The following is a 27,706-nucleotide window of genomic DNA, read 5'->3' on the forward strand; positions in this document are numbered from 1 at the left end:
CTCTGCAATCACAAGCACAAGTCATCTCTGCAAAACTTGTTCCCTCCCTATCCATACGATCAGAAGTACTAAGGGGGGATGCAGGCAGAATAATCAATAGCACAATTATTGGCACCTACTGGCGGGTGTTTTGGCTGTCGCGACATATACCACCAACCCTAATAAAGTTAGAATTTGGATTACGAAGGCAGAATTTGGCTTGTCTGGGTGCGTGTTTAAAAATTTGGTACTAACTGAAAAGAGAGAAGGGAGGTTTTACGGAGAGCGGTATCTGATCCAGGCAACATGCGGGCAAATATTTGAAACTGGCTATGGAAACGCTGCAGATCGACTCATTATGAGAGCTAACTCTTAGCCAGGTGGCTTTCAATAAAGCTGTGATCTCAGCAGTCAAGAGGCTTTCGCTGCTAACAGATAAGGCCCTGCTGGCAGAAAGATCCCATGCATGGAAGACAACTGGATCCTACAGCTTCCTGAAGCCTCAAGTCTTTCTAGGAGAACTTTTTGGGCCGGAGGTGAAACTGAAGTTAAACAGTTACCGACTGGGCAGTTTTAGCACCTTATGTAAGTCCCCTGCCTTGTTAAAACCAGCCTCTGTAACTGCATGTCGCCTGTAAAGGAGGATATATGACACATTGTATGCACATGTCCTTGGCTGATGGAAGACAGAAAACGGTTACTGAAGTACCACTTTATACAAGAAGGCATACGTACGTGTTAGCAGGCTTTAATAACGTGCCTTCAAGGAGAGGACCTAGTACTCAGCAGGACATTTTTGAAGTTCACGAGTCTAGCAAAAAAAAAAAAAAAAACTGACAATGCAACACCCACTGTATTAGAAAAAGGTTTGTTTTTTTGTACTTGGTTGAAAACAGATAATTAATTCTTACAGTTAATAATCTAGTACCTTGTTTGCCGATCAAGCACATTATCACTGTGAGGTTTTACAGTTTACGATCAAGTACTTTGTTCGCCTACCAAGCACTTTACATCTGTGAGCCTTCCACTAATTTCAGGTTATTAGGAAATGGCCGGAACAGGTTTATAAAGCCACCAAATAATGATTAATGGCCTATTTGTACATACGTTTACGACCTGCCGCACTAGCACTTTATGCTGAACTGCATGACGGCATGGTTACGCTGGTACAAGGCACACTTCACACAGCAAATGACTTTTTTTTGTTTGTTTGTTCACTTCTTCCAAATTTAAACGAAGATTTTGGGAGTAGTAACAGTACTGAAACTGCCTAAAAGGACAACAGTAGATATGGATAATGGGATTGTTGAGACTGTCTTTTAAGGATTGATGAATTTTACTGTGATTTCTGCTGATGGGAAGGTTAAATCTGATCAACTGTAAAAGTTTTAATTCAGTGAACAATGCATTAATTCCTTTATAATGCTGCAGACAAGATGTTAACATGAAATTATCTGCTAAAAAGCTGAAAGAGCTTTGGAACTCTTAAATAAAAAGTGCCCAGGTTCCCCCACATTGAAAAAACTCAACAGTTGAAAGAACAATGTTGCGCCGCCCCGCTTCAAGCTCAGGGAGTCCATTTTAGATGGTGATAGACGTCAATCAAATGTATTCATCTTAGAGAGCGCGTCATTTCCAACAGTGTTCACCGAGAACAGGAACTGCAGAAAGGGAGCGATCTACCATGGAGACCACCACATAATCAATAATAATTCCTCGGTAAGGAAACTCGGTAGTCTGTACTGGAAGGACTTGTTAACAGTGATCTGCAGAAAATGCTGTAAAATGAACTGGAACTTAACTTCTGTGCCATGAGCTTCCCACCCACCGCAGGCGAAGCACATAATACCTCTCACCGTACCGACACGTTCTCATACAGATCCGCGCAGATACTAAAATCTGGGAACAGTTCAATCTCTAATCGCCGTCACATAACCATTGAGAACTAATTGTTTACACTTCTCAAAGCATTGAGTCATAAGTAGGAAAGTCAAAGGGAAACTGCACTTTCCAAGACAAAGTATGTGCCATGGCCTTACACCACCATTCCTCACATCGGAATCAAAGTCGCCCAAGCTCGCCTGCAAATCCAACAGAAATGGATATTCACACCTTGCAACGGTGACTTTTGCGGGGTGAGAACCCCAATTTTCAGATGCGGGATGGCCAATTAATGAATCCTCCACCCCAAACCCCTTCAAAATGCATAGTCGCCAATTCATTTAAAAATGACTGAACCAGTTCCTGGATCTCAAAATGTCCCTTTTTAAGTGTAAAATGCTAAGAACGTATAGCGCTGCTTTTGTTGATGTTCTAGTAATCAATTCACCCAAAATATGTTTCCTCCTCACTGGACTGGCCGAAAGGCACACGGACAAATGTAAACCTGCTGCCAGTGTTTCACGTAAAAGGCAAGTTTGGAGCACCGGGAACACGCACCCTCTCTAGATCACCCAAAGTCATCGAAAGGGAGATCATGTGTTTACCAGCACTTATGAGCAATGAAGGATCTAAAAGAGAGACAGGTTTTATTCTCAGACATACTTACAGCACACTGGACGGAAAGCATGCATCCTCTTTCAGAGACAAAGGATAAAAGACATGGGGATGCCAACACACTGCTCTTACGTTGGGGAGGAGCTCACAGGTTTGTGTCAATAATAAACATCAGGAAGGAGAAAGTGTCCAACAAACCATGAACAATGGGCAAATACAAACACCCTTAAAGCATGGCTTACAGCAAAAAGGCATTGATTGTAAGGAATGGTCAAGTTAGCAGTACAACTATTCAAGGAAACCAGAGGGCCCTCTGAGAGGAAGGCGATCACGCCCCCTGAGGGAAAGCGGAGTCCACCCTCTGTCTCTGTATCATTTGTTACAGAAACTGAAGAGTTGAGCGATGAAGCGTTGCCATAGAACTCTTCATCCTGGTAATCGGCATCAGGTATCCAACAGCAGGAAGCTGGATCTCTTTGACCATCATCAGCTTTTCAGGGTACAGTCCTGCGTTCCATCACCCTCAGCCAAGAGTGCCCCGGAGCACTTTATAACATCCACTGCGATCATCGTGAGCTCCATTGAGGACTTTTCATTAAAAGGATCCAAGCCGTCGAAAGGCTGCTGCACCTTGATCTTCAACCTGGCGGTGCCTCATCGTCGGTGTGGCTGGCATGCCATAATTACCTTGGCATGACTCACTCTTTAAAAGCCAGCTGGCAAACCTGCCAATGTGCAGAATGGAAAGAGACTACATGCCCAGCCACTCTGGGCCCATGATGTCACTCCCACACCGGTCTTCAGTTCTTCTTCACTCTTTTGGGGGGTGCTCCAGACCCCGCATCGAACGCTCTCTGGGCCTGGCTCAGGTGACCCCAGGCATCTATGATCAAAGCCAAGGGGATGACAATCCAAAGCGTGTTCATGAAGATGAAGTAAAACCAGAAGTAGATGGGGTGCCACATCTCACTGTGGCTGAAGCCTTCACGGTACTCCGTATAGAAGTAAAGCACGTCCCCGTACAGCTGTCCTGCAAATAGAGACAGGAGGAGTTAAAAAACCTCTGTGCAAACGTGATTGTTTGAACCATCTCCTCCCTCCCAACTCTCATGGTATGAATAAACAGATAACATGATGGCCAGAGAACCCTGCGTTTCTAGAACACGCAACAAGCATGAAGCGCTGCCCTATGAGCATCACTTGTGGTTCCATCAAACTCCCCTTGTCTGTGGTATATGAGGTTTATGGATCTGCAGCCAGGACCACACTGAATGTGGGCCCACGGTTCCTTCATGGAGCTGACCGGGATGTTTACCAGCCCAGCGAATGAGTTCTGAATTCGTAACCGCCCCTTGTGCCACCTGAACTCCCACAATTCACTATCAAGCGCTAGAAAAAATAGATAGACTTGTAATGAGAAGCACTGTGAATAGAAATTCCTGTTATTCAGATCTTCTGATCATTCTGGGCCATTTTACACTCTTTAAAATGCTGCCTCTTTTTACACAGAGTATTTAGGTTCCCCATTGGTAATACGACCCAACAGTGTAAATAAACAGATGCTTTGGGTCTTTTTGTTCTCCAACTTCGGTTATCCAGATTTGTGGCTCAAGCCGCTGTAACATTTTTGTTCTCAGGATGAAGACTCCAGTCTATGATTTTCCAAATGGTGTCGAAATATCAACGCCTGCTCTAGTTACAGCTGGTTATAAATTACAGATCGCTGTTGTATACAAGTACAGTAGTAATACAAATGACTGCTTTTCTGTACATTGGTTGTATTGTATTTGCACCCAACCTGTTGCACTTGGTTTAATGTGCGTCTTTGCTATGATATGGCAGCAGGTTCTGTAGTAAATATATTTTAGACACCAGAACAGGTTTTTTTTTGTTGGTTTTTTTTAGTATTTAGGATCCTTTTTGAGCCATCTTGAATTTGATGTTCTTTAACAAATCCCAAATTATCTAATACAGTGTTAACTAAAATGAATCCTGAGTGAGTACAGTCTTTTGTTTTTCTATACACACAGGTTGCCTCCTTGGGTTACCCTATACACTTTCGGTTATATAGAGAGAAAGTAACCATTTGTACCCCAATTAGACTTTGAAGTAACTCAGTGCCAGGACAAAAGGGCACAAGGCACATCCATCATTGTCAGAATCCCAGCTCTCACTAGAGGCAACCCAGGGCTGAACTGAAAGCGAAACTCTCTTAAACAACCAGCACAAGGCACAAGGTAACAAAACACGTGAGGTCAGTCAGGCTGTGCCTTCACTTTAAATGCGCTTTCGCTGGGATTGAACCAAGGATTAATGGCTCCCTTCAACAACAAGCCCGCACCACCATTTTCTGTGAATATATTTTTAGGTCCTTCTCGGTTGGCACTTATTAGGAACATGGTAGTAGGATGCCAGGGCCCACCTCTGTGCTTCCCCTCATCCATAAAAGTAGATAGTAGCAGAGGTGAAAGCTACTCACCGAGTGAGACGATGAGTTGGAGAATGAAGCGTTGAGGATGGCGCTGCAGGAAGGCCACCACCGTCCACACACTCATGGGTCCCCAGGCACAAGCAGTGATGGTCTCCATGCAGACTGTGAAATTATCCGCACTGCGGGCGAAGAAAACAGAAGAACTGTGGTCAGAAGATACCACTCGTCAAGCAAGAGAAAACAAAAAGACTGGATGTTGCTCCACTGCATGAGGCTCAGATACACCCAAACCATACCATCGCTTAGAAGCAGATTCCTTTGTCTGCAATCTAAATAAAGACATTTCAACTTTGACACATTTAGAAGTACTAAGACCTTGCTCATCAGGAGGGATTCTTGGATCTAAAATAGTTAGTCGGGAGCAACAAAAAATAAAATAGGGTTTTAGTGAATCGTCTGCACTAAAGGTAGGACTGTGAGCACATTTTAAATACTGTATGTAATGGTTGCGATCTGACGCCGCCTGACTTTTCCCTGGGTGCACTGCACCATGGGATAACATACCGCAGCACTGCAGGCAGAGAAAATAAACAAAAAGAAAAGAAAATAGCAGATATGTGAAATATTGGGGAGGGCATCTTCGATAACAAATTATATTATATATCCATACCAGAAAATGGCGCAGGACGGGGAAGCCAATCATGGCTTCAATTCCTGATTAACGATTAATAGCCCAACCCCTATTCAGTCCTCCAGCAAGCCACTCCCCCCTCATCCCCCCACCCAGTGAAAACAAAACGGTCTGGGGAAGATTGGCACAACAAAAACAAGGCACACCGGTTGGGAACGAGGCAGACCAGCCAAGCAAATAAGAAAAGCATGGGCGGCAGTGGGTTCGCCGTGAGAAGAGCACAGGGTGACGCATGAAACGGTGGACTCGGGGAGTGAAAAGTCCTTGAACCCTCATCAAGTTGTGCTATCCACTACAGGTCACCAGCTTAGCTCCTTAACTATCCTGTGAGATTAGGGCCGAGGCTTCCCTTCTTGATCTCCTTGACCAAACCACGCCTTAGCACAGAGGGGCGTCGCGTTGGAAAACCAGTGTCCAACACTTGCTTTCCACCGGACCTCAAAGACTACAGAATATGCTTCCCCTCCGACTACCCAGTTTTTAAATACGTTACCAGCCTGAATAGACTGTCCATCAACTCACCAATTCTATTCCTTCTGCCCTGTGCTATCTGGTGCCATTACTCCTTGAACATATGCGAACAGTCTTCATCATTCCAACAGAGTATCTGTGTTCTACGTCACAGCTGTTGCACATGCACCACAATATGTATGTGCACCCTTCCACTTCCTAGGCTATGAAAAGAACTGTGTTTGCCCCAAATTCCCAAAGCAGATGGCACTCAGAAATGTGGGCTCATCTCCCCTTGCTCTAAGAGAGCGTAACATATAATGATAAGTATGGCTCAACGTTTTTTGTTTTTACTTTTTTTATTACAGACGAATACAGACTGAAAATAGCATGTTTTGTCTGTATTTATTTATTTTTTAATGGAAAACTTTACTCGGAGGTGAAGTGTCTGGCAATGCAGCGCCAGACCAGACTCTTGTAACAAACTACAGACGTCGTATCCGCTTATGTCAGGGTAAGGAATTGCTGGAAATCCATCATATCAGTTTCTCTGACATCAAGATCAGTGCTTAATTTGAGCCGGTAGGAGCCACCGGCACTCTTTTTGGGGGGACCGGCACTTATTTCTCCTCATCAGATTGTTCTCGAGTGAGAGAGAGAACACACAAATAGGAGGCCAAGAAAGACCAGAAAACAGCCATAAAGGGAGAAAGCTGGTACCTAAAGGACAGAAATAAAGCGACAAGGAGGTAGTGGATTAAAGAGGCATGAGGTAGATTCAAGACAACGCAGTCCTAGCCTTCGCGCGCGGACATTCAATAGGGCCAGACGTGATCTCGTGAGCAGCGCATTGGGCACTGGCACTAATTATTTTCAAAATTAAGCACTGACCAGAATGGTTGAGGAAGCGGGTAGTTGGTGAAAGAGGTGCCTAAAGACAAAGTCAAAGCCTGCCCAGTTCATTAAAGCGGCGTGGGAAGCTAATGTGTATATGTATATATATATATATATATATATGGACACATGCATCACATGTATTCATGACTTTCAAAGCTATGTTGTTCAGACCAGGCCAGAAGGGACTATGGCATCTTGTAGGTCAGTTCCTGGTCTATGGGCTTCCAAACCATGAACCTCACCAAGCATGGCGTGAGTGGCGCAAACTAATCCACCATTCATGGCGTGGAGCAGGAGCCCTTGGATTTAGGCACTGATAAGAGAACAATGAAACTTGGAACAGTCGAAGAGGTGAATTCAGAACTGACCGCCACAGGGGAGGAGATGTATAAATAGGACAGTCTGGCCTCAGAACCCGACGGACCAGTCACAGGATCTAGATAAGGACCAAAGGTACTTATGTTTGGGAGGCGACAACTGTCTATACAAATGTTGCCACTTAAGTTTTGTAAATCAGTACATGATTTCAATCCCCTCCCTTATTTTTTGTGGTCACTGGGATTATCAAGCACTTACTAGACTGAATATCTTCTATAATACCGTAGAGTGATACGTCTTACAACGGTAAGCATCGTTTACCACGCATGCGATACAACGCATGCCATTACGTGGTCATTACAATGACCGCAATGTTACATCACATGCCATTACAACGCAAGTCGTTACAACGACTTGCTGTAGTGGGCAAAATGTGTTAGATTTAAAATCCAACACCTTCCCTACTGTTGCACAGACTGGAATTGTAATAGCAAATTAGACTATTCCAAACTCCAGCGGCCCCCGCCCTCCCCTAAAGCAAGTCGTTGTAATGGTATGCGTTGAAAAGGCATGCGATGTAACGTGGCCTATTCCTTACAACACTTCAGACCAACACATTAATATGCAATGGCACTCTGCACACACATTTTTGACTGGCAGCTCCCCTCGTTGCAGACTCATTCCATTGGTGAATCCTTTAAAGTTACACTACCCATATGTTGAAAAAGAAAAGAGTAAATTGCTTCACAAAAGTATGGTTTACTTTTTGTGTCTTTCCACCTGGAATTAATAACACGTGTCCTTTCACACATAGGTTCAAAACTATTGACAGTCTTCTGTTCCCAGAAAAAATTGGTTACCTTCACTTGACACAAACCCACAGTTCTCTCGGGCTTGAAAGCACCCAATACGCTACTTGCCAGACTTCTAGTTTGCCAAACTCCCTACAGTAAATGTAAACATTTCTCTATATACCTCCTTGGGTATCCTGCATCTGGTTCCAGAAAGTGCCCATGCCACCATCTTTGTTCTAACAGTTTTTTTCTACACCCTTGCAAAATGACTGAATCTTACACACATCTCACATTCTTTCCCTTAGCTTGGAATACCCAGTCACTCCCAGCTCTTCCCGGATCTCTAGTGCTGCAAGACCAGGAGCTGAATCCAGCACCAGTTTTCCCCACTGTGAACATATTTACCTATTTTGATATGTCTAGATAAACACACACATTGGCGACTGTTGGAGGGGACTACATTTCTCACATCTGCAAATTGATGCCTGTCCGGTCAACACTAAGGTGCTGTTCAGGTTCAGTTCTATTGTATTAAAAGTCCCCATGTGCACGGTTCACCTGACAACCTGCTCCTCACACACCGGGATGTGTTTTGGTGCAGGAGAACAGTGTCACAAGTGTGCTACAAGATTAGGGGATCCTGTGCTCCAATAAAGTGCTTGATGTGTTGGGGTTCACCGAAAGTGGTGCCCCTCTTAGCATGGGTGTCAGCCATCTTCACGACCATGCGAGAGCATTACAGCTGATTTAGATTATCAAAGTGATGACTCAAACACTTACAAGCAGACACTGCGCGAGGCTAATCACTGAAGGTTAGGTCCATGAATGCAAACGTTGTACCTGCACGTGGTAAACCTACAATGCAGGTCAGTTACAGAGCACCCAAGGATACGTAGATGCCATTCAAAATTACTAGTCATGTTTTCTTTTCACTTTAGTTTCGAATCTTTATGGTACCATACACAGAAAAAAGACAGTTCCCCAAAAGAGGAATGCAGAAATTGCGATTTCATTTCACAAACGACGAAAACAATGAATAAGACAATAATGAGTGCTAGAACATCACGTCATCTTGAATAGGTATAGGATTGTAATGTATAATCCACTTAGGTGCCGAGCTCAGGTAATAGTGCATGGAATGTCTATAGTGTGCAAGGGTGGCTGCTCACAACGATTTGAGTGGTACTTGAGGGGTCTAATGTCAGGAGGTAGTCTCTCAGTGGTTGCCAGATATGTTTAGGTCTGGAGGTGGATGGTTGAAGGGATGCGTAGATCTCACTAGTGGCGTCGCAATGCATTAGGCTTTTAATCCATGCCTCTGTGGTAGGTGGGTGCTTGCTCTCCCAGTGTATAGCTAACTCCCTTTTGGCAAGAAGCAATGCAATGGCCACAAAGCGGCAGAGTAATTTGGATATATCCTGTACATAGCACAGGAGGGCTAGCAGCTAGTCATGTTTGCTTAATATTAATAACAAAAAAGTGTTATATTTTGCAAGAATACAGGCAATACAATTATTGCAAGGGCCTCATCTGCAGCCGGATTAGGACGGCCTACCCCACACCACCTCCCAAGAGTAAGGCTCGACTATTCGAAATCACTACCCTTTGAAAAGTCTAAGATAACAAGCATTGGCATAGCCAATAGGTGTCGCCTTTTGGACCTTATAAGTGTTTAGCCATGCAACAGTTGATGTTGTTGCACCAAGGATATTGTGCTGTAGAACTAAATACTTAAAAGGTCCCAAAGGCGAGACCTATTGGCTATGCCAATGCTTGAACCTGTATTGTCTCTTCTGCCCATCATCGCCAGACAGTTATATATTTGCATTGTTTGTAATGGTGTACTTGCAATTGTTTAATAAAAAGAATTATTTCAAAAAAAAAATTTTTTTTTTTAAAAAGGATCTGTTTGGTACCAGCACCAACTGTTTTGTCTAAATCAGTATCAACCAACATAGCAGACAACATCAACGGTCTGCAACTTTTCACTGTCACCTATTTTATTTTGGAAAATTCTTGGTCATAAAATGGGCAGTCTAATGTATCAGGCTGCCACCTTCAAGTAATGCATATTTCCCACAGCAGACAACATCCTTAAGACCGTAGATATGGCATGTGTGATTGCCCGAAAGGAGGACATATTCTCCGTTTTAGAAAAGCAAGGATGTTAGCAAAAGTGGTAAAAAGGATCACATGACAAGCTAGAAGTTACTTTTCAATGACCAAAAAAACGATATGAATGGTACACAAGTCAATTTCGATTTAAGGAAAACAAATACCATGGTACACTTTACTCCAAAACGTGGTTCTCTTTACTGCTAAAGCTAAAATTCCTATTGCAAAGAACACAAAAGTGAACTCAGAGACACATCAATGCTATCGAATAGCAAGCGCGGCCACCCGGCCGCGAGAGTGAGAGCCGAACAGATGCCTTGCGCACCCCTGCTCGCTACCGCAAGCTGCAGGCTGCCACACGCACAACTGAAGGTCTGGAGTGATTGCAAGAGGCCCTCTCCTAGAGCAGTGCATGCATGCTGCACTAGGCGAGACCTAAAAAGGAGGCACTCTGCATTTCAGAAGTAGATGACTTCTTTACTTCCAGGGACACGACAATATTTCATTCAAAGACTGCCTCGCTCCCCCCGAGTTCTGCAGGCCCTGGAGAACTTGCCCAACAGCTCATAATGTCTACTGTTCAGCAGTGTGCTGTATCCTTCTAGTGACAAGAAAACCAAAGTGTCGACCTTATTTGAAGTAAATTCTAATTTCTTAAACGGACACCTGCTAATTAAAGAACGGTGTTTTTTTTTTCCAGGAGTACACTGAGAATATAGCTCCGAGGCATTAACTTGTACAAAAAGGACAATGGTAATTGTGTTTCTGCAAAATAAGAGGTTCAAATAAAAATATATATTTTTAAAAAACCACCCAAACTTTATTTAACCAACATTTTAACTAGCTTTACACATCCAATTATCTGTTTGTTTGTTTGACCCCTTTGTCGAGGACGAAACACGTGGAATACTCTGAATTGTAACGGATTACTTCATTTTGGTTTCCCAAAGAACAATACGTTTGTGAACGAACGTTTTGTTTTATTTTTTCACTGCAGCCTCATTGTTATTATTCTAATCTTTCCCAGCTTGATCAGCAACGCAACCCATCTTTCTTGGGTTGCATACTGGACAAAAATGCCCTTAGAAAGATGGATTCCTATGTTGGTCCATATTTGTTTTTTTTAAATGTGTTGGAAGTGGGTGAACCTGCTTTAACAAAGAAAACCACAAACATCCAACAATCTATTTTTTTTTTTTAACTTTTACTATAAACTTAGAATTGGACAACTAGAATGCATTTGGCAATTAACAATTTTCAACTTTTGAATAGTTTTGATGAAAACTTTTATTAAAAACCTAAATTTAACATGTATGATTCGCTTTTTTTCTAAATAACGGTTACTGGTGAATTGCTGTTGGTTTTTTTCATGTTATGCATGCAGCCAGCACTGCAGCATACATGGTATGATAGATAATTCGGTGATTCTGGGCAAAGCAATTATCTTCCTAAGACTAAAAATGTAAATATATGACTCTACTGTGAAATGTAACTGCATAATTTCGCTTTTTAAGCCTCACAGCATCCTAATAATATAAATCACTTTTCTGCTCTTGAGATAAGCTAACACTATAGAAACGCTCAACATAAAAATCAACTAAAAGTGCATTACTGCGCATGTGCTAGGCGTTCACCACCACTCCTAACCCTTATACGTAAGCGCAGGTCACATGAGAAAGAGGTTCCCTGGCACTATCACCCTTACACAGCACACATGGCGTACTTACGTGATGTATCTGCTGTCTCCTTTGGAGTACTCCTTCCCTGGGTAGAGACAAGAGAAAGAAAGTGTTACGTGCCCACATGGAAAGACACCAACATAACATATGTGAACAGAGGACTGGATATTAAGAACATACTTCAGCCACTCAGGATGTTTGCCCCAGCAAGCATTCCAAAGATGAAAATACACAAGTTATAGTCTTTTTTTTTTTTAAAGGTGAAAAACTTTAGGCACCCACACCAGAGTTGGGGATAGCTATGTTGCTCTGAATATAGAAAACACATTTTGTGGGGTGGGTTGAAGAATATAGGGCAGAAGGCGAAAAAAGTAAAACTAGTCAAGAAGAAGACAACTGTGCAGAGATTATGGCAAGTATTGGTTAGAAGAACCTAAGATAGCGGGAAGTGTTGGAAAAAAGTGCCCAAGCAAGAGTACACGGGAGCAGATCAAACAACGTTTTCTGCATTGTCTCCTAGTGTGGCAGAGAAGGCCCCCAGCAAGATGGCTTTCTTGGGTTAGAAGAGCACTCGTCAAAAGTAGCAGCTCCTGAATTGCTTCTGTGAACATTGTGGAAATGGCAAACATTTCTTTAATGAAGGTGTCTGAGGGATCAGACCACTAGAGGAAGTGCTAGCAAGATCGCACTTCTTTCTTTGTGTCTCCAGGAGATTTTCTCTCCCACACCCTCTGGTGATAGTTATTTCTCAAGCCTCCTCGATCCGACTTTTTCCAGCTTATGCAGCTCACACGTTCAACCCACTTTCGAACTGGTTTTCACTCTTAGCCAGGGCACTTTGTGTGATGTGGTTTGAGTGCAAATTTGGATAGGCCGTCTAGCTGGGCCTTTATCCATCTTTTGAGCTTGGCAAACTGCTATATTTCAAGCACTTGCTGGCATCATATTTGCATGGACACAATTCTGGCACTGGCTGGTTCAGTGGTGTGGATAATGACTTTTTTCAATTTCAATAAGCTTTATTCAATTATTAAACAAATAAAGCACAAGTAAAACACAGCACATTGCTTATACAGCTATTAACAGTAATGTATTCACATAATTATAATCACGTAAGTACAGATTTTCTGCAGGTTAAAACATTCTTTAAAAACACTAAAATTAATTTGGCAATATAATCTTTTTTTTTTTTTTATTATTATTTTTATTGATTTTTCAATTTTTTTTCCTTATGTTCCATCAGTAATACGTCATTATCACAGCATTATACAGTATATTGCATTTTGAAAAATAACCCTACATACAATATTAGTTCAACTAGTATTCACTTTATATTATATCTCATTATATATATATATATATATATATATATATATATATATATATATACAGCTATATCATAGGAGGTATTTAAGCAAACAATCAATCCAACATCCTTAAATTAACACCATTCCCTCCTTCCATGTCCTTACAGGCTCCCAGATTTTTAACCCAAGTTGCCTCTTCTTTTTACCCTTACGTGCATAGATTGCTTTTTCTATATTATAAGCAGACAGTAAACTTGCCAACCACTGACGCATGTCCGGAGGTCTTACATCCAGCCAAGCCCTAGCAATCATTAATCTATATACTGCCATTGCTATAAACAGGAATTCCCGATGTGGGACCGATGGGTCTGTACTAATCCCAAGTAGCACTAAGGTTGGTGAGAGCGCAACTCGGATGCCTAAGTGTGTAGCTAAAAACATTTCCAAATCCCGTTTTAATGTGTATAACTGAGGACAAGATGCAAATATGTGAATAATATCTGCTCCAACGGAGTTGCATCTTGCGCAGCTCGTCCCACTGGTACCTCCCCATTGTTGAATTCTAGCAGGAGTGTAATACAAAGCATATATTGTTTTGTAATGCTGGGCCTGAAGTGGGGCTGAACACAAAACGGTATATCCCAGAGTCAATGATTCCTGAAAAAATCCCGACTCAATGGACAGCTTCTCCATCCATTTATTATCAAACTTATCGATATCATCTATTTTAGTTTCTACTAATGTTGCATAAAAGCCACGTATTGTGCAGCCCTGCCCCCTACTTATTTTGTCCAATATTACATTATTCCCAAACCCAGCGGGCCCCCCTTTCTTAGTATTCAGAAAACTCCTGATTTGGAGATATTTAAAAAAAATTCTAGCATCCAGCTGGTACTTGGTTCTTAGGACCACAAACTGCACTACGCCCTCTTGTCCCATCATGTCCCCTACCTGCACTATCCCTTTACTCGCCCATTCTGCCATAACATTATCTGCAAAAATCATTTCCGGGAACGATTTGTTCCGATATAGTCGAGTATATCTGTTTAGCCTACCCATACCAAATTTTTTCCTAAATGCAGTCCAAATCTTAATAACTGCACTAACTGTCTTAAACCAAGTCCTCTTGTAATATGAGAAATTGATACAATTCAAAAACAATTTCCAACATCTTCGCCAAGAACCACTGCGTAAATATCTATGGAGCTATTAATATCCCAACAGTCGTGTGTCCCCCCCCCATTAGACCCTGCATATATTGTAACGCTGCGGCCCAATAGTACAATCTAAAGTCTGGTGCACCCCACCCCCCCTTTCTCTGGGAAGAGAAATAAGAAATAAATTTATAAGCCCTACGTGTTTTCCCCTGAGCCCAAATAAATCTGTTCAAAATTAACTCTAATGCATGAAACCACCTAGCCTCAAAGAACAAAGGTATAGATCTAAAAAAATAAAGACATTTTGGCAATATTAACATCTTAATAACATTGGTACACCCAACCAAAGATAAATGAAGATTATTCATTCGTTCCAATTCTACTCGTACAGTTGCCATAAGAGGGGTCATATTCTGCTCTACCACATTCTCCACCTCTGCAGAGATCTGAACCCCAAGATATACTGCCGATTTTACAACTCGATTGTCAATACAATGCGTATACTTATTTTTAACAATCTGTGTCTTAGTGCTATTGATTTTATATCCTGACAACTGTCCAAAATGATGAGCCTCAGCGTCCACCTTCCTAATGGCCTCCGATGGATTAGATGTTATAATGGCTACATCGTCCGCATACGCCAATATTTTACAGGCTCTTCCATTTATCGAAACTGCAGGTATCTTAACGTTAGCCTCTAGTTTACGTAAATATGGGTCAATAAAAAGGGCAAATAATAATGGGGATGACGGGCATCCCTGTCTCGTCCCTCTGCTTATCCTGAATGTTGAGGAGTACCCTCTATTGGCTCTTATCCTAGCTTTAGGGTTCCTATATAATGTCTGTATTGCTCGTATATATCCCTACCCTATATCAAACCATCTCATAATTGCCCAAAGGTAATCCCAGGAAACCCTATCAAACGCCTTCTCTGCGTCTAAGAATAAGGCTGCCATAGGGTTTCCCAGGACCTCCGTTGCATCAAATAGTGTAATCAACCGCCTAATATGATGGGTGGTGCCTTTCCCCGGAATAAATCCGTGCTGTGTTGAACTAACCATACTCTCAATGACTCTACCAAGTCTTTTAGCCAAAATTTTAGAAAATATCTTAACGTCTGCATTTATTAACGTGATAGGTCTATAAGAGCCGGGGAGTATCAAGGACTTTCCTTTCTTCAGGATTACTACAATATCTGCTCCCCCCCATGAATCAGGAATTGATTCCCCTCTCTGTGCTAACCTCAAAATATTAAAAAAGTCCTCAATTAGGATATCTTGAAATACTTTATAGAACTCAAGTGGGATCTGGTCGGGACCAGACGCTTTGCCTGAAGGTAGATTATTCAATGCTGTTTTGACTTCTTCCAACTGTAATGGTAAGTCTAAAGCCGTTTTCTCTTCCTGCAGGAGTTTGGGTGAAGCTATATTTCTAGTATACCCTTCAACATCAATTAAATGAGTTCCACCCTCTCGAGAATACAAGTCTGAATAAAATTGCCTAAAGACTTCTCTAACGGTATCAGAATCTGTAACCAGATTACCCTGCCCATCTATAATCTCCTTAATATCTGCCGCAGCTATTTTCTGTCTTGTACGGACAGCTAGTATGTGCCCCACTTTCTCACTTAATTCATATGAATTCTCTTTTCTTGTTAAATAGCTAACTGCTGTTTTTGTGGCAATACTCTCCATAGTTTCGGTTTTAATCAACATAATTTTAAGCAGAAGGTCCTCTAAAGGTAGTTTTAGTCGAATTCCCTGTACCAGTTCATTCTCTAGATTCCCTAGCTCCTTAATCAAATCATCTAATCTGGTCTTATCCAACTTACGTTTATAACCAGTATAACTAAGAGTCTCCCCTCTAATACCTGCTTTAAACGCATCCCAAACCATTCCTGAGGCTGCTGTTCCTCGATTCATTGCCCAGAAGCTCTCTATCCATATGCTCATATGTTCTCTGTATCCTTCATCTTTTAATACTGCTCTCTCAAATGTCCACTGTGAACTTTTCCTTTGGGTCTGCCCTATATTCACTTCTAGGATCAGGGGATTATGATCTGAAACGATCCTAGGTTGCTTTTCCATCAATAATCCTGAAATGAGGGAGCTGGAAATTAAAAAATAATCGAGTCTGACCATAACTTGGTGTGGTGCGGAGAAGAAGGTGCTGCCTTCCCTATGGGGATATAGCTTAACCCATGGGTCAATTAAGGAATTGTGATACGTCATATCAGATAGGGCCCTGTACATCTTCTTCTTTCTACCAGTATATTTCCCCCCTTCCTGTGCAAATGAACTACATGGATCATGTATATTAAAATCACCACAACATATTATAGGTTCTGACCATTGAGCCAACTCAGTATCTAAAAATTGAAAAAGCTCCGGGTCATCCTCAGTGGAGCCATATAATGTAACTACCGTGCACTTTTCTCCTTTATATATTATTTCCACCAATACCCATCTCCCCCATTGATCCTCTTTTTTTCTATTTACAACAACATCCCTGTCTTTGGCTAGGATTGCGACTCCCCTTGTCTTTGTCCCCTGTTTAGAAAATGCCAACAGATGAAACCCCAGTTGCTCCAGAAGATATCCCTTTCCTCCCTCAATATGTGTTTCTTGAAGACACAAGATATCTACCCGGAGAGTTTTAATTAAAGCAGCCACTCTCAATCTTTTGTTAACATCATTTAGCCCACATATATTAATTGATGCAATTCTACACGACATTAAAATACATCAAGCATACCCCTACTTAAAGAAGCCAATACTTTAAGATAACAAAAATAAACATTAAGAGATATTAATGAATATGCAATTTGATAAGTACTGTGAAAAATGCTGTGAACAATGCCTAACTTACAAAACCATCTTCCCCCCCCCTCCCCCTCCCCTTAACACTCCCTTCCTTCCTCGAGCCACCACCCCCCCACCCCCACCCCCCCAGCTACAGGCAAATAGGTCAATCCTGACCTATGTGTGGTCGTCTGATAACAGCTGACGTGTCGCGCCCCCCCCCCTAAATCATAAGCCTGCTTGCCCCCTCTCTCTCCACCACAAATAATAATTATACTCAACCTTAATATGTAAACCACCATATTAGATAGAAGAAACTTAAATTTAAAGTTTTATTATTTTTTTCTTGGGGTTTGAGAGAGTTTCCAGCCCCAGAATTCCTAAATAAAACTAGAGTATCTATGAATCACCTACCCCTCCTTCTTTCCCTTGAGCTCATCAATATACAGCTGGACTTTTATCTCAGAGGTAAACATCTTAATATTTCCATTGACAATGATCTTAAGTCTCGCAGGATAAAGTAAAAATGCTTCATGACCCAGCTTCTGTATTGGGGCTATCAGTTGTCTAAGGCGCCACCTCCTCTCCACCGTGAGATGACAAAAGTCAGGCCTTGCGAAAAACGTGGTCCCCTCATAACTACGCCTTGCCTCTGGTTTTGCCTTATTCAAAATCTCTTGCCTGGCCAAAAAATTTCCCATATATACAAGGATAGCTCTAGGTTTTAGAACCTGTGACTCCCCATATATCTTCCTTTGTAACAGTGGGAATCGGTGAGCCCTCTGCAACTCGTTCTCCCAATCCCATTTAGTAACATCTGGAAAAGCCCCCCTTAACAGACTTATTACATAAGCTCTTATGTTCTCTCCCTCCAGTCCTTCAGCAACCCCTAGTAGTCTGATGTTGTTCTGACGCTGCCGATTTTCATAGTCTTCCAGTTTCCATCTTATGTCTTCTGACATCTTTTCCTGCGATTCCTTGAAAGACTGCCAACGAGAAACATCATCCTCTAGTCTAGCTGTACGCTCCTCCACATGCGATACTCTACCCGCCAATTCCTCATATACTTTATTCATTTTTCGCATGGAACGCTGTATCTTTTTTGTCGCCACCTTAGCTCTTCGGCTTTCAGTTCTAGCCTCTGCTTGCATCTGGATAAGAGTCTCATACAGTAGACCCAATGAGGGTGCTGGAGTGGAGGCACCCTCCTTCACAACCTCTTTGACCCCCCCCCTCAGCCTCCTCTTCCTGATATAATGAGGCCGTTGCAGAATAATCCCAGCAAAGCTTAGGATCAGAAGATTGAAGTAGAGGGCTGTTTAAGGAGTCTGTTTTAGCTCGCCTTTTCGTTCTCTGGGGTTTAGCATGGCCTGGCGGTGCTTTCTGAACTGAGGATTTTGCTGCGGAATCAGAGTCAGTACCCGAGGCAGAGCTTACATCTTGACTTCCGTCACCCAGCTCACTAGAGAGATAAGATTCTGAATCAGAATCCTCATTCACTGAAAAAAAGCACTCCCCATCGGGTGTTGCCGGGACCACTTTTCCAGGGATACTCATAGTTACTACACCTCCCGTTTTTGTGTCCCCAGCCAGTGTTCCACCAACATTTCCTCCAGAGACCATCTGTGGAACCGTTTTTTGTGTTATCTTACTTAGTCCATCAAAGGATTCGCTCCGTGGTTCTGCGCCCATCTCCTCACCCGTACAGGCCATATCAGCCTCTGCATCCACCTCTGCATCTTCCTGCTTGTTCTGTCTCTGCCGTTGCTTCCGGGTCGGCTCAGAGTCTATCGGCCCTGCTGCTCCCTGCAGTGTGGTCAACGCCTGTAGATCCGCGGGTTCTGAGACCTTCACTGCGAACGACTCTTTAACTGAGGGCTGTCTGAGAGTCGGGTCCTTTCCCGGGACATTTCCCTTCAAAGCGACAATCTCCTGGCAGCCGCTAACACTGCTGATGCCGCCATTATCGAGCCCTGCTTCTGCCGGTTTCAAACCCTAATGACTTTTTTCAATTTCAATAAGCTTTATTCAATTATTAAACAAATAAAGCACAAGTAAAACACAGCACATTGCTTATACAGCTATTAACAGTAACGTATTCACATAATTATAATCACGTAAGTACAGATTTTCTGCAGGTTAAAACATTCTTTAAAAACACTAAAATTAATTTGGCAATATAATCTTAATAGTTTTAAAAACAGTAAAGCGGGGCGGCATGGTCTTAGACCACATTGTCTTAAAAAAGGGGAGAATCCATCTCTTACTGTACAAAGAATAAAATTTACAGAAGAATAGGACATGGATAGTTGATTGAACTGATACATTATCGCATGGACAATTGCAAAACGCACTTGACCAATCATCTGCATCGGGAACTAAATCAGTCTATGAACAATTCCCAATCTAAAACGCATCAGCAGAAATCTATTAAAATCCCCTGGGGTGCGCCTTATATAGGGTTGGATTTTAAATGTGGTCAGAGTAAGATGGTGTGCCTGAACAGTGACTTTATTCACTCCATTTTCCTTTTCATTTCTTCCATGTGATATAAGCATCTATCTTTTAAATCTTTCTTTTGTACTAGGCAAAGACTTGTAGGATCTAAAAAATATTCGGGATGACCTAGGCTAAACATACAATTTCTGACATACTCAAGCCATCTAATGTGTTTCACCTGTCCAACCTGCAGCTATCTTCTAAAATCTATCTATTTAACAACGTCTGTTCAGAAGTACAAATCCTGTACCACAACAGGACTGGCTGAATTTTGCAAATATCCGTTATATAGGGCATACCAAATTCAGAGTGGCAGATAAAAGTGGAGGTACTCCTGGGAACTGACAGCAGATACCTAAGAAACCTGTTCTCCTCAAGTTGCAGGGGTTTTACATCCTCGTATCCCCAGATGCCTGCAACATAAGTTGCAGTGCTAATACACGTAGCCTTGTATATTAGCAGAAGTTCCTCTGGGGCCCGCTTTCTCAACTTCCTACTAAAATTAATTAAGGCAGCCGTTGCTTTAGAGAACAGTAGCCTCCTAGCCTTGATCTCCTGGGTCCAAGAACCTCGTCTATCGAATAAAATCCCAAGATAGGAAAAGCTGTCGGTACAATCGATTTATTTAATGCCCAAAAATAGCAGCCTGCACTTTCCGCTTCCAGTCCCGCATTTAATCACAAAGGTCTTAGGTATATTCACATTTAATCCTAAATTTGACATAAAACTTACAAAACTACAGACTAGTTTCTGAATACCCCTTGGAGTGCGGGCCATAATGACTACTAATGTAGACCTTTCTGCCAAAGAAACTATAGAACGGTACAAAAGGGGGTGGTGATGGACGGAGCATCAGAACCAATCAAACACTCACACCCAGTCAACAGATCTGGGTTTGATCCATCACCGTTCTTTAACCCACTCTGCCACCCCAGTTCAGACATGGCCATATGCAAATCAGTCTGACCCTGTGCCTCATGGGAACAGTCCAGCCCGAACTGCCAAGCCATGCCTTCCCTGGACCGGAAACAAGCTTCCTAGGACCGGTTTCTGGCATTTCAGCCGTCTTCAGCCAGGCTTGCTTGAATCCAGTGGCAAAGTGAGCAAGGGACTCACGTCTGAGCATACCCTGCCAACTTATGGCGAACAAAGCGGTACAAAAGGGGGTGGTGATGGACGGAGCATCAGAACCAATCAAACACTCACACCCAGTCAACAGATCTGGGTTTGATCCATCACCGTTCTTTAACCCACTCTGCCACCCCAGTTCAGACATGGCCATATGCAAATCAGTCTGACCCTGTGCCTCATGGGAACAGTCCAGCCCGAACTGCCAAGCCATGCCTTCCCTGGACCGGAAACAAGCTTCCTAGGACCGGTTTCTGGCATTTCAGCCGTCTTCAGCCAGGTTTGCTTGAATCCAGTGGCAAAGTGAGCAAGGGACTCACGTCTGAGCATACCCTGCCAACTTATGGCGAACAAAGCGGTACAAAAGGGGGTGGTGATGGACGGAGCATCAGAACCAATCAAACACTCACACCCAGTCAACAGATCTGGGTTTGATCCATCACCGTTCTTTAACCCACTCTGCCACCCCAGTTCAGACATGGCCATATGCAAATCAGTCTGACCCTGTGCCTCATGGGAACAGTCCAGCCCGAACTGCCAAGCCATGCCTTCCCTGGACCGGAAACAAGCTTCCTAGGACCGGTTTCTGGCATTTCAGCCGTCTTCAGCCAGGCTTGCTTGAATCCAGTGGCAAAGTGAGCAAGGGACTCACGTCTGAGCATACCCTGCCAACTTATGGCGAACAAAGCGGTACAAAAGGGGGTGGTGATGGACGGAGCATCAGAACCAATCAAACACTCACACCCAGTCAACAGATCTGGGTTTGATCCATCACCGTTCTTTAACCCACTCTGCCACCCCAGTTCAGACATGGCCATATGCAAATCAGTCTGACCCTGTGCCTCATGGGAACAGTCCAGCCCGAACTGCCAAGCCATGCCTTCCCTGGACCGGAAACAAGCTTCCTAGGACCGGTTTCTGGCATTTCAGCCGTCTTCAGCCAGGCTTGCTTGAATCCAGTGGCAAAGTGAGCAAGGGACTCACGTCTGAGCATACCCTGCCAACTTATGGCGAACAAAGCGGTACAAAAGGGGGTGGTGATGGACGGAGCATCAGAACCAATCAAACACTCACACCCAGTCAACAGATCTGGGTTTGATCCATCACCGTTCTTTAACCCACTCTGCCACCCCAGTTCAGACATGGCCATATGCAAATCAGTCTGACCCTGTGCCTCATGGGAACAGTCCAGCCCGAACTGCCAAGCCATGCCTTCCCTGGACCGGAAACAAGCTTCCTAGGACCGGTTTCTGGCATTTCAGCCGTCTTCAGCCAGGCTTGCTTGAATCCAGTGGCAAAGTGAGCAAGGGACTCACGTCTGAGCATACCCTGCCAACTTATGGCGAACAAAGCGGTACAAAAGGGGGTGGTGATGGACGGAGCATCAGAACCAATCAAACACTCACACCCAGTCAACAGATCTGGGTTTGATCCATCACCGTTCTTTAACCCACTCTGCCACCCCAGTTCAGACATGGCCATATGCAAATCAGTCTGACCCTGTGCCTCATGGGAACAGTCCAGCCCGAACTGCCAAGCCATGCCTTCCCTGGACCGGAAACAAGCTTCCTAGGACCGGTTTCTGGCATTTCAGCCGTCTTCAGCCAGGCTTGCTTGAATCCAGTGGCAAAGTGAGCAAGGGACTCACGTCTGAGCATACCCTGCCAACTTATGGCGAACAAAGCGGTACAAAAGGGGGTGGTGATGGACAGAGCATCAGAACCAATCAAACACTCACACCCAGTCAACAGATCTGGGTTTGATCCATCACCGTTCTTTAACCCACTCTGCCACCCCAGTTCAGACATGGCCATATGCAAATCAGTCTGACCCTGTGCCTCATGGGAACAGTCCAGCCCGAACTGCCAAGCCATGCCTTCCCTGGACCGGAAACAAGCTTCCTAGGACCGGTTTCTGGCATTTCAGCCGTCTTCAGCCAGGCTTGCTTGAATCCAGTGGCAAAGTGAGCAAGGGACTCACGTCTGAGCATACCCTGCCAACTTATGGCGAACAAAGCGGTACAAAAGGGGGTGGTGATGGACGGAGCATCAGAACCAATCAAACACTCACACCCAGTCAACAGATCTGGGTTTGATCCATCACCGTTCTTTAACCCACTCTGCCACCCCAGTTCAGACATGGCCATATGCAAATCAGTCTGACCCTGTGCCTCATGGGAACAGTCCAGCCCGAACTGCCAAGCCATGCCTTCCCTGGACCGGAAACAAGCTTCCTAGGACCGGTTTCTGGCATTTCAGCCGTCTTCAGCCAGGCTTGCTTGAATCCAGTGGCAAAGTGAGCAAGGGACTCACGTCTGAGCATACCCTGCCAACTTATGGCGAACAAAGCGGTACAAAAGGGGGTGGTGATGGACGGAGCATCAGAACCAATCAAACACTCACACCCAGTCAACAGATCTGGGTTTGATCCATCACCGTTCTTTAACCCACTCTGCCACCCCAGTTCAGACATGGCCATATGCAAATCAGTCTGACCCTGTGCCTCATGGGAACAGTCCAGCCCGAACTGCCAAGCCATGCCTTCCCTGGACCGGAAACAAGCTTCCTAGGACCGGTTTCTGGCATTTCAGCCGTCTTCAGCCAGGCTTGCTTGAATCCAGTGGCAAAGTGAGCAAGGGACTCACGTCTGAGCATACCCTGCCAACTTATGGCGAACAAAGCGGTACAAAAGGGGGTGGTGATGGACGGAGCATCAGAACCAAATCAAACACTCACACCCAGTCAACAGATCTGGGTTTGATCCATCACCGTTCTTTAACCCACTCTGCCACCCCAGTTCAGACATGGCCATATGCAAATCAGTCTGACCCTGTGCCTCATGGGAACAGTCCAGCCCGAACTGCCAAGCCATGCCTTCCCTGGACTGGAAACAAGCTTCCTAGGACCGGTTTCTGGCATTTCAGCCGTCTTCAGCCAGGCTTGCTTGAATCCAGTGGCAAAGTGAGCAAGGGACTCACGTCTGAGCATACCCTGCCAACTTATGGCGAACAAAGCGGTACAAAAGGGGGTGGTGATGGACGGAGCATCAGAACCAATCAAACACTCACACCCAGTCAACAGATCTGGGTTTGATCCATCACCGTTCTTTAACCCACTCTGCCACCCCAGTTCAGACATGGCCATATGCAAATCAGTCTGACCCTGTGCCTCATGGGAACAGTCCAGCCCGAACTGCCAGGCCATGCCTTCCCTGGACCGGAAACAAGCTTCCTAGGACCGGTTTCTGGCATTTCAGCCGTCTTCAGCCAGGCTTGCTTGAATCCAGTGGCAAAGTGAGCAAGGGACTCACGTCTGAGCATACCCTGCCAACTTATGGCGAACAAAGCGGTACAAAAGGGGGTGGTGATGGACGGAGCATCAGAACCAATCAAACACTCACACCCAGTCAACAGATCTGGGTTTGATCCATCACCGTTCTTTAACCCACTCTGCCACCCCAGTTCAGACATGGCCATATGCAAATCAGTCTGACCCTGTGCCTCATGGGAACAGTCCAGCCCGAACTGCCAAGCCATGCCTTCCCTGGACCGGAAACAAGCTTCCTAGGACCGGTTTCTGGCATTTCAGCCGTCTTCAGCCAGGCTTGCTTGAATCCAGTGGCAAAGTGAGCAAGGGACTCACGTCGGAGCATACCCTGCCAACTTATGGCGAACAAAGCGGTACAAAAGGGGGTGGTGATGGACGGAGCATCAGAACCAATCAAACACTCACACCCAGTCAACAGATCTGGGTTTGATCCATCACCGTTCTTTAACCCACTCTGCCACCCCAGTTCAGACATGGCCATATGCAAATCAGTCTGACCCTGTGCCTCATGGGAACAGTCCAGCCCGAACTGCCAAGCCATGCCTTCCCTGGACCGGAAACAAGCTTCCTAGGACCGGTTTCTGGCATTTCAGCCGTCTTCAGCCAGGCTTGCTTGAATCCAGTGGCAAAGTGAGCAAGGGACTCACGTCTGAGCATACCCTGCCAACTTATGGCGAACAAAGCGGTACAAAAGGGGGTGGTGATGGACGGAGCATCAGAACCAATCAAACACTCACACCCAGTCAACAGATCTGGGTTTGATCCATCACCGTTCTTTAACCCACTCTGCCACCCCAGTTCAGACATGGCCATATGCAAATCAGTCTGACCCTGTGCCTCATGGGAACAGTCCAGCCCGAACTGCCAAGCCATGCCTTCCCTGGACTGGAAACAAGCTTCCTAGGACCGGTTTCTGGCATTTCAGCCGTCTTCAGCCAGGCTTGCTTGAATCCAGTGGCAAAGTGAGCAAGGGACTCACGTCTGAGCATACCCTGCAAACTTATGGCGAACAAAGCGGTACAAAAGGGGGTGGTGATGGACGGAGCATCAGAACCAATCAAACACTCACACCCAGTCAACAGATCTGGGTTTGATCCATCACCGTTCTTTAACCCACTCTGCCACCCCAGTTCAGACATGGCCATATGCAAATCAGTCTGACCCTGTGCCTCATGGGAACAGTCCAGCCCGAACTGCCAAGCCATGCCTTCCCTGGACCGGAAACAAGCTTCCTAGGACCGGTTTCTGGCATTTCAGCCGTCTTCAGCCAGGCTTGCTTGAATCCAGTGGCAAAGTGAGCAAGGGACTCACGTCTGAGCATACCCTGCCAACTTATGGCGAACAAAGCGGTACAAAAGGGGGTGGTGATGGACGGAGCATCAGAACCAATCAAACACTCACACCCAGTCAACAGATCTGGGTTTGATCCATCACCGTTCTTTAACCCACTCTGCCACCCCAGTTCAGACATGGCCATATGCAAATCAGTCTGACCCTGTGCCTCATGGGAACAGTCCAGCCCGAACTGCCAAGCCATGCCTTCCCTGGACCGGAAACAAGCTTCCTAGGACCGGTTTCTGGCATTTCAGCCGTCTTCAGCCAGGCTTGCTTGAATCCAGTGGCAAAGTGAGCAAGGGACTCACGTCTGAGCATACCCTGCCAACTTATGGCGAACAAAGCGGTACAAAAGGGGGTGGTGATGGACGGAGCATCAGAACCAAATCAAACACTCACACCCAGTCAACAGATCTGGGTTTGATCCATCACCGTTCTTTAACCCACTCTGCCACCCCAGTTCAGACATGGCCATATGCAAATCAGTCTGACCCTGTGCCTCATGGGAACAGTCCAGCCCGAACTGCCAAGCCATGCCTTCCCTGGACCGGAAACAAGCTTCCTAGGACCGGTTTCTGGCATTTCAGCCGTCTTCAGCCAGGCTTGCTTGAATCCAGTGGCAAAGTGAGCAAGGGACTCACGTCTGAGCATACCCTGCCAACTTATGGCGAACAAAGCGGTACAAAAGGGGGTGGTGATGGACGGAGCATCAGAACCAATCAAACACTCACACCCAGTCAACAGATCTGGGTTTGATCCATCACCGTTCTTTAACCCACTCTGCCACCCCAGTTCAGACATGGCCATATGCAAATCAGTCTGACCCTGTGCCTCATGGGAACAGTCCAGCCCGAACTGCCAGGCCATGCCTTCCCTGGACCGGAAACAAGCTTCCTAGGACCGGTTTCTGGCATTTCAGCCGTCTTCAGCCAGGCTTGCTTGAATCCAGTGGCAAAGTGAGCAAGGGACTCACGTCTGAGCATACCCTGCCAACTTATGGCGAACAAAGCGGTACAAAAGGGGGTGGTGATGGACGGAGCATCAGAACCAATCAAACACTCACACCCAGTCAACAGATCTGGGTTTGATCCATCACCGTTCTTTAACCCACTCTGCCACCCCAGTTCAGACATGGCCATATGCAAATCAGTCTGACCCTGTGCCTCATGGGAACAGTCCAGCCCGAACTGCCAAGCCATGCCTTCCCTGGACCGGAAACAAGCTTCCTAGGACCGGTTTCTGGCATTTCAGCCGTCTTCAGCCAGGCTTGCTTGAATCCAGTGGCAAAGTGAGCAAGGGACTCACGTCTGAGCATACCCTGCAAACTTATGGCGAACAAAGCGGTACAAAAGGGGGTGGTGATGGACGGAGCATCAGAACCAATCAAACACTCACACCCAGTCAACAGATCTGGGTTTGATCCATCACCGTTCTTTAACCCACTCTGCCACCCCAGTTCAGACATGGCCATATGCAAATCAGTCTGACCCTGTGCCTCATGGGAACAGTCCAGCCCGAACTGCCAAGCCATGCCTTCCCTGGACCGGAAACAAGCTTCCTAGGACCGGTTTCTGGCATTTCAGCCGTCTTCAGCCAGGCTTGCTTGAATCCAGTGGCAAAGTGAGCAAGGGACTCACGTCTGAGCATACCCTGCCAACTTATGGCGAACAAAGCGGTACAAAAGGGGGTGGTGATGGACAGAGCATCAGAACCAATCAAACACTCACACCCAGTCAACAGATCTGGGTTTGATCCATCACCGTTCTTTAACCCACTCTGCCACCCCAGTTCAGACATGGCCATATGCAAATCAGTCTGACCCTGTGCCTCATGGGAACAGTCCAGCCCGAACTGCCAAGCCATGCCTTCCCTGGACCGGAAACAAGCTTCCTAGGACCGGTTTCTGGCATTTCAGCCGTCTTCAGCCAGGCTTGCTTGAATCCAGTGGCAAAGTGAGCAAGGGACTCACGTCTGAGCATACCCTGCCAACTTATGGCGAACAAAGCGGTACAAAAGGGGGTGGTGATGGACGGAGCATCAGAACCAATCAAACACTCACACCCAGTCAACAGATCTGGGTTTGATCCATCACCGTTCTTTAACCCACTCTGCCACCCCAGTTCAGACATGGCCATATGCAAATCAGTCTGACCCTGTGCCTCATGGGAACAGTCCAGCCCGAACTGCCAAGCCATGCCTTCCCTGGACCGGAAACAAGCTTCCTAGGACCGGTTTCTGGCATTTCAGCCGTCTTCAGCCAGGCTTGCTTGAATCCAGTGGCAAAGTGAGCAAGGGACTCACGT

At 45.1% G+C, this 27,706-nt stretch overlaps 1 protein-coding gene across 1 annotated transcript in view; it reads right to left on the reverse strand.

Annotated features, from left to right (window-relative positions):
• Window positions 1-2,490: 2,490 nt before the first annotated feature.
• The window catches only part of EBP (EBP cholestenol delta-isomerase), a 45,892-nt gene continuing 20,676 nt past the window's right edge, over window positions 2,491-27,706 (reverse strand). Inside the window, exons 3-5 of the mRNA XM_085629660.1 lie at window positions 11,899-11,935; window positions 4,955-5,085; window positions 2,491-3,505 (exon numbers count right to left, since the gene is read on the reverse strand). Coding sequence (XP_085485786.1) covers window positions 3,276-3,505; window positions 4,955-5,085; window positions 11,899-11,935 — 398 coding nt within the window. The 3' untranslated portion in view covers window positions 2,491-3,275. The remainder of the gene's footprint in view (window positions 3,506-4,954; window positions 5,086-11,898; window positions 11,936-27,706) is intronic.

The sequence above is a fragment of the Triturus cristatus genome, chromosome 10 (assembly GCF_964204655.1).
Source record: "Triturus cristatus chromosome 10, aTriCri1.1, whole genome shotgun sequence".
In the NCBI taxonomy this organism is placed as follows: domain Eukaryota; kingdom Metazoa; phylum Chordata; class Amphibia; order Caudata; family Salamandridae; genus Triturus; species Triturus cristatus.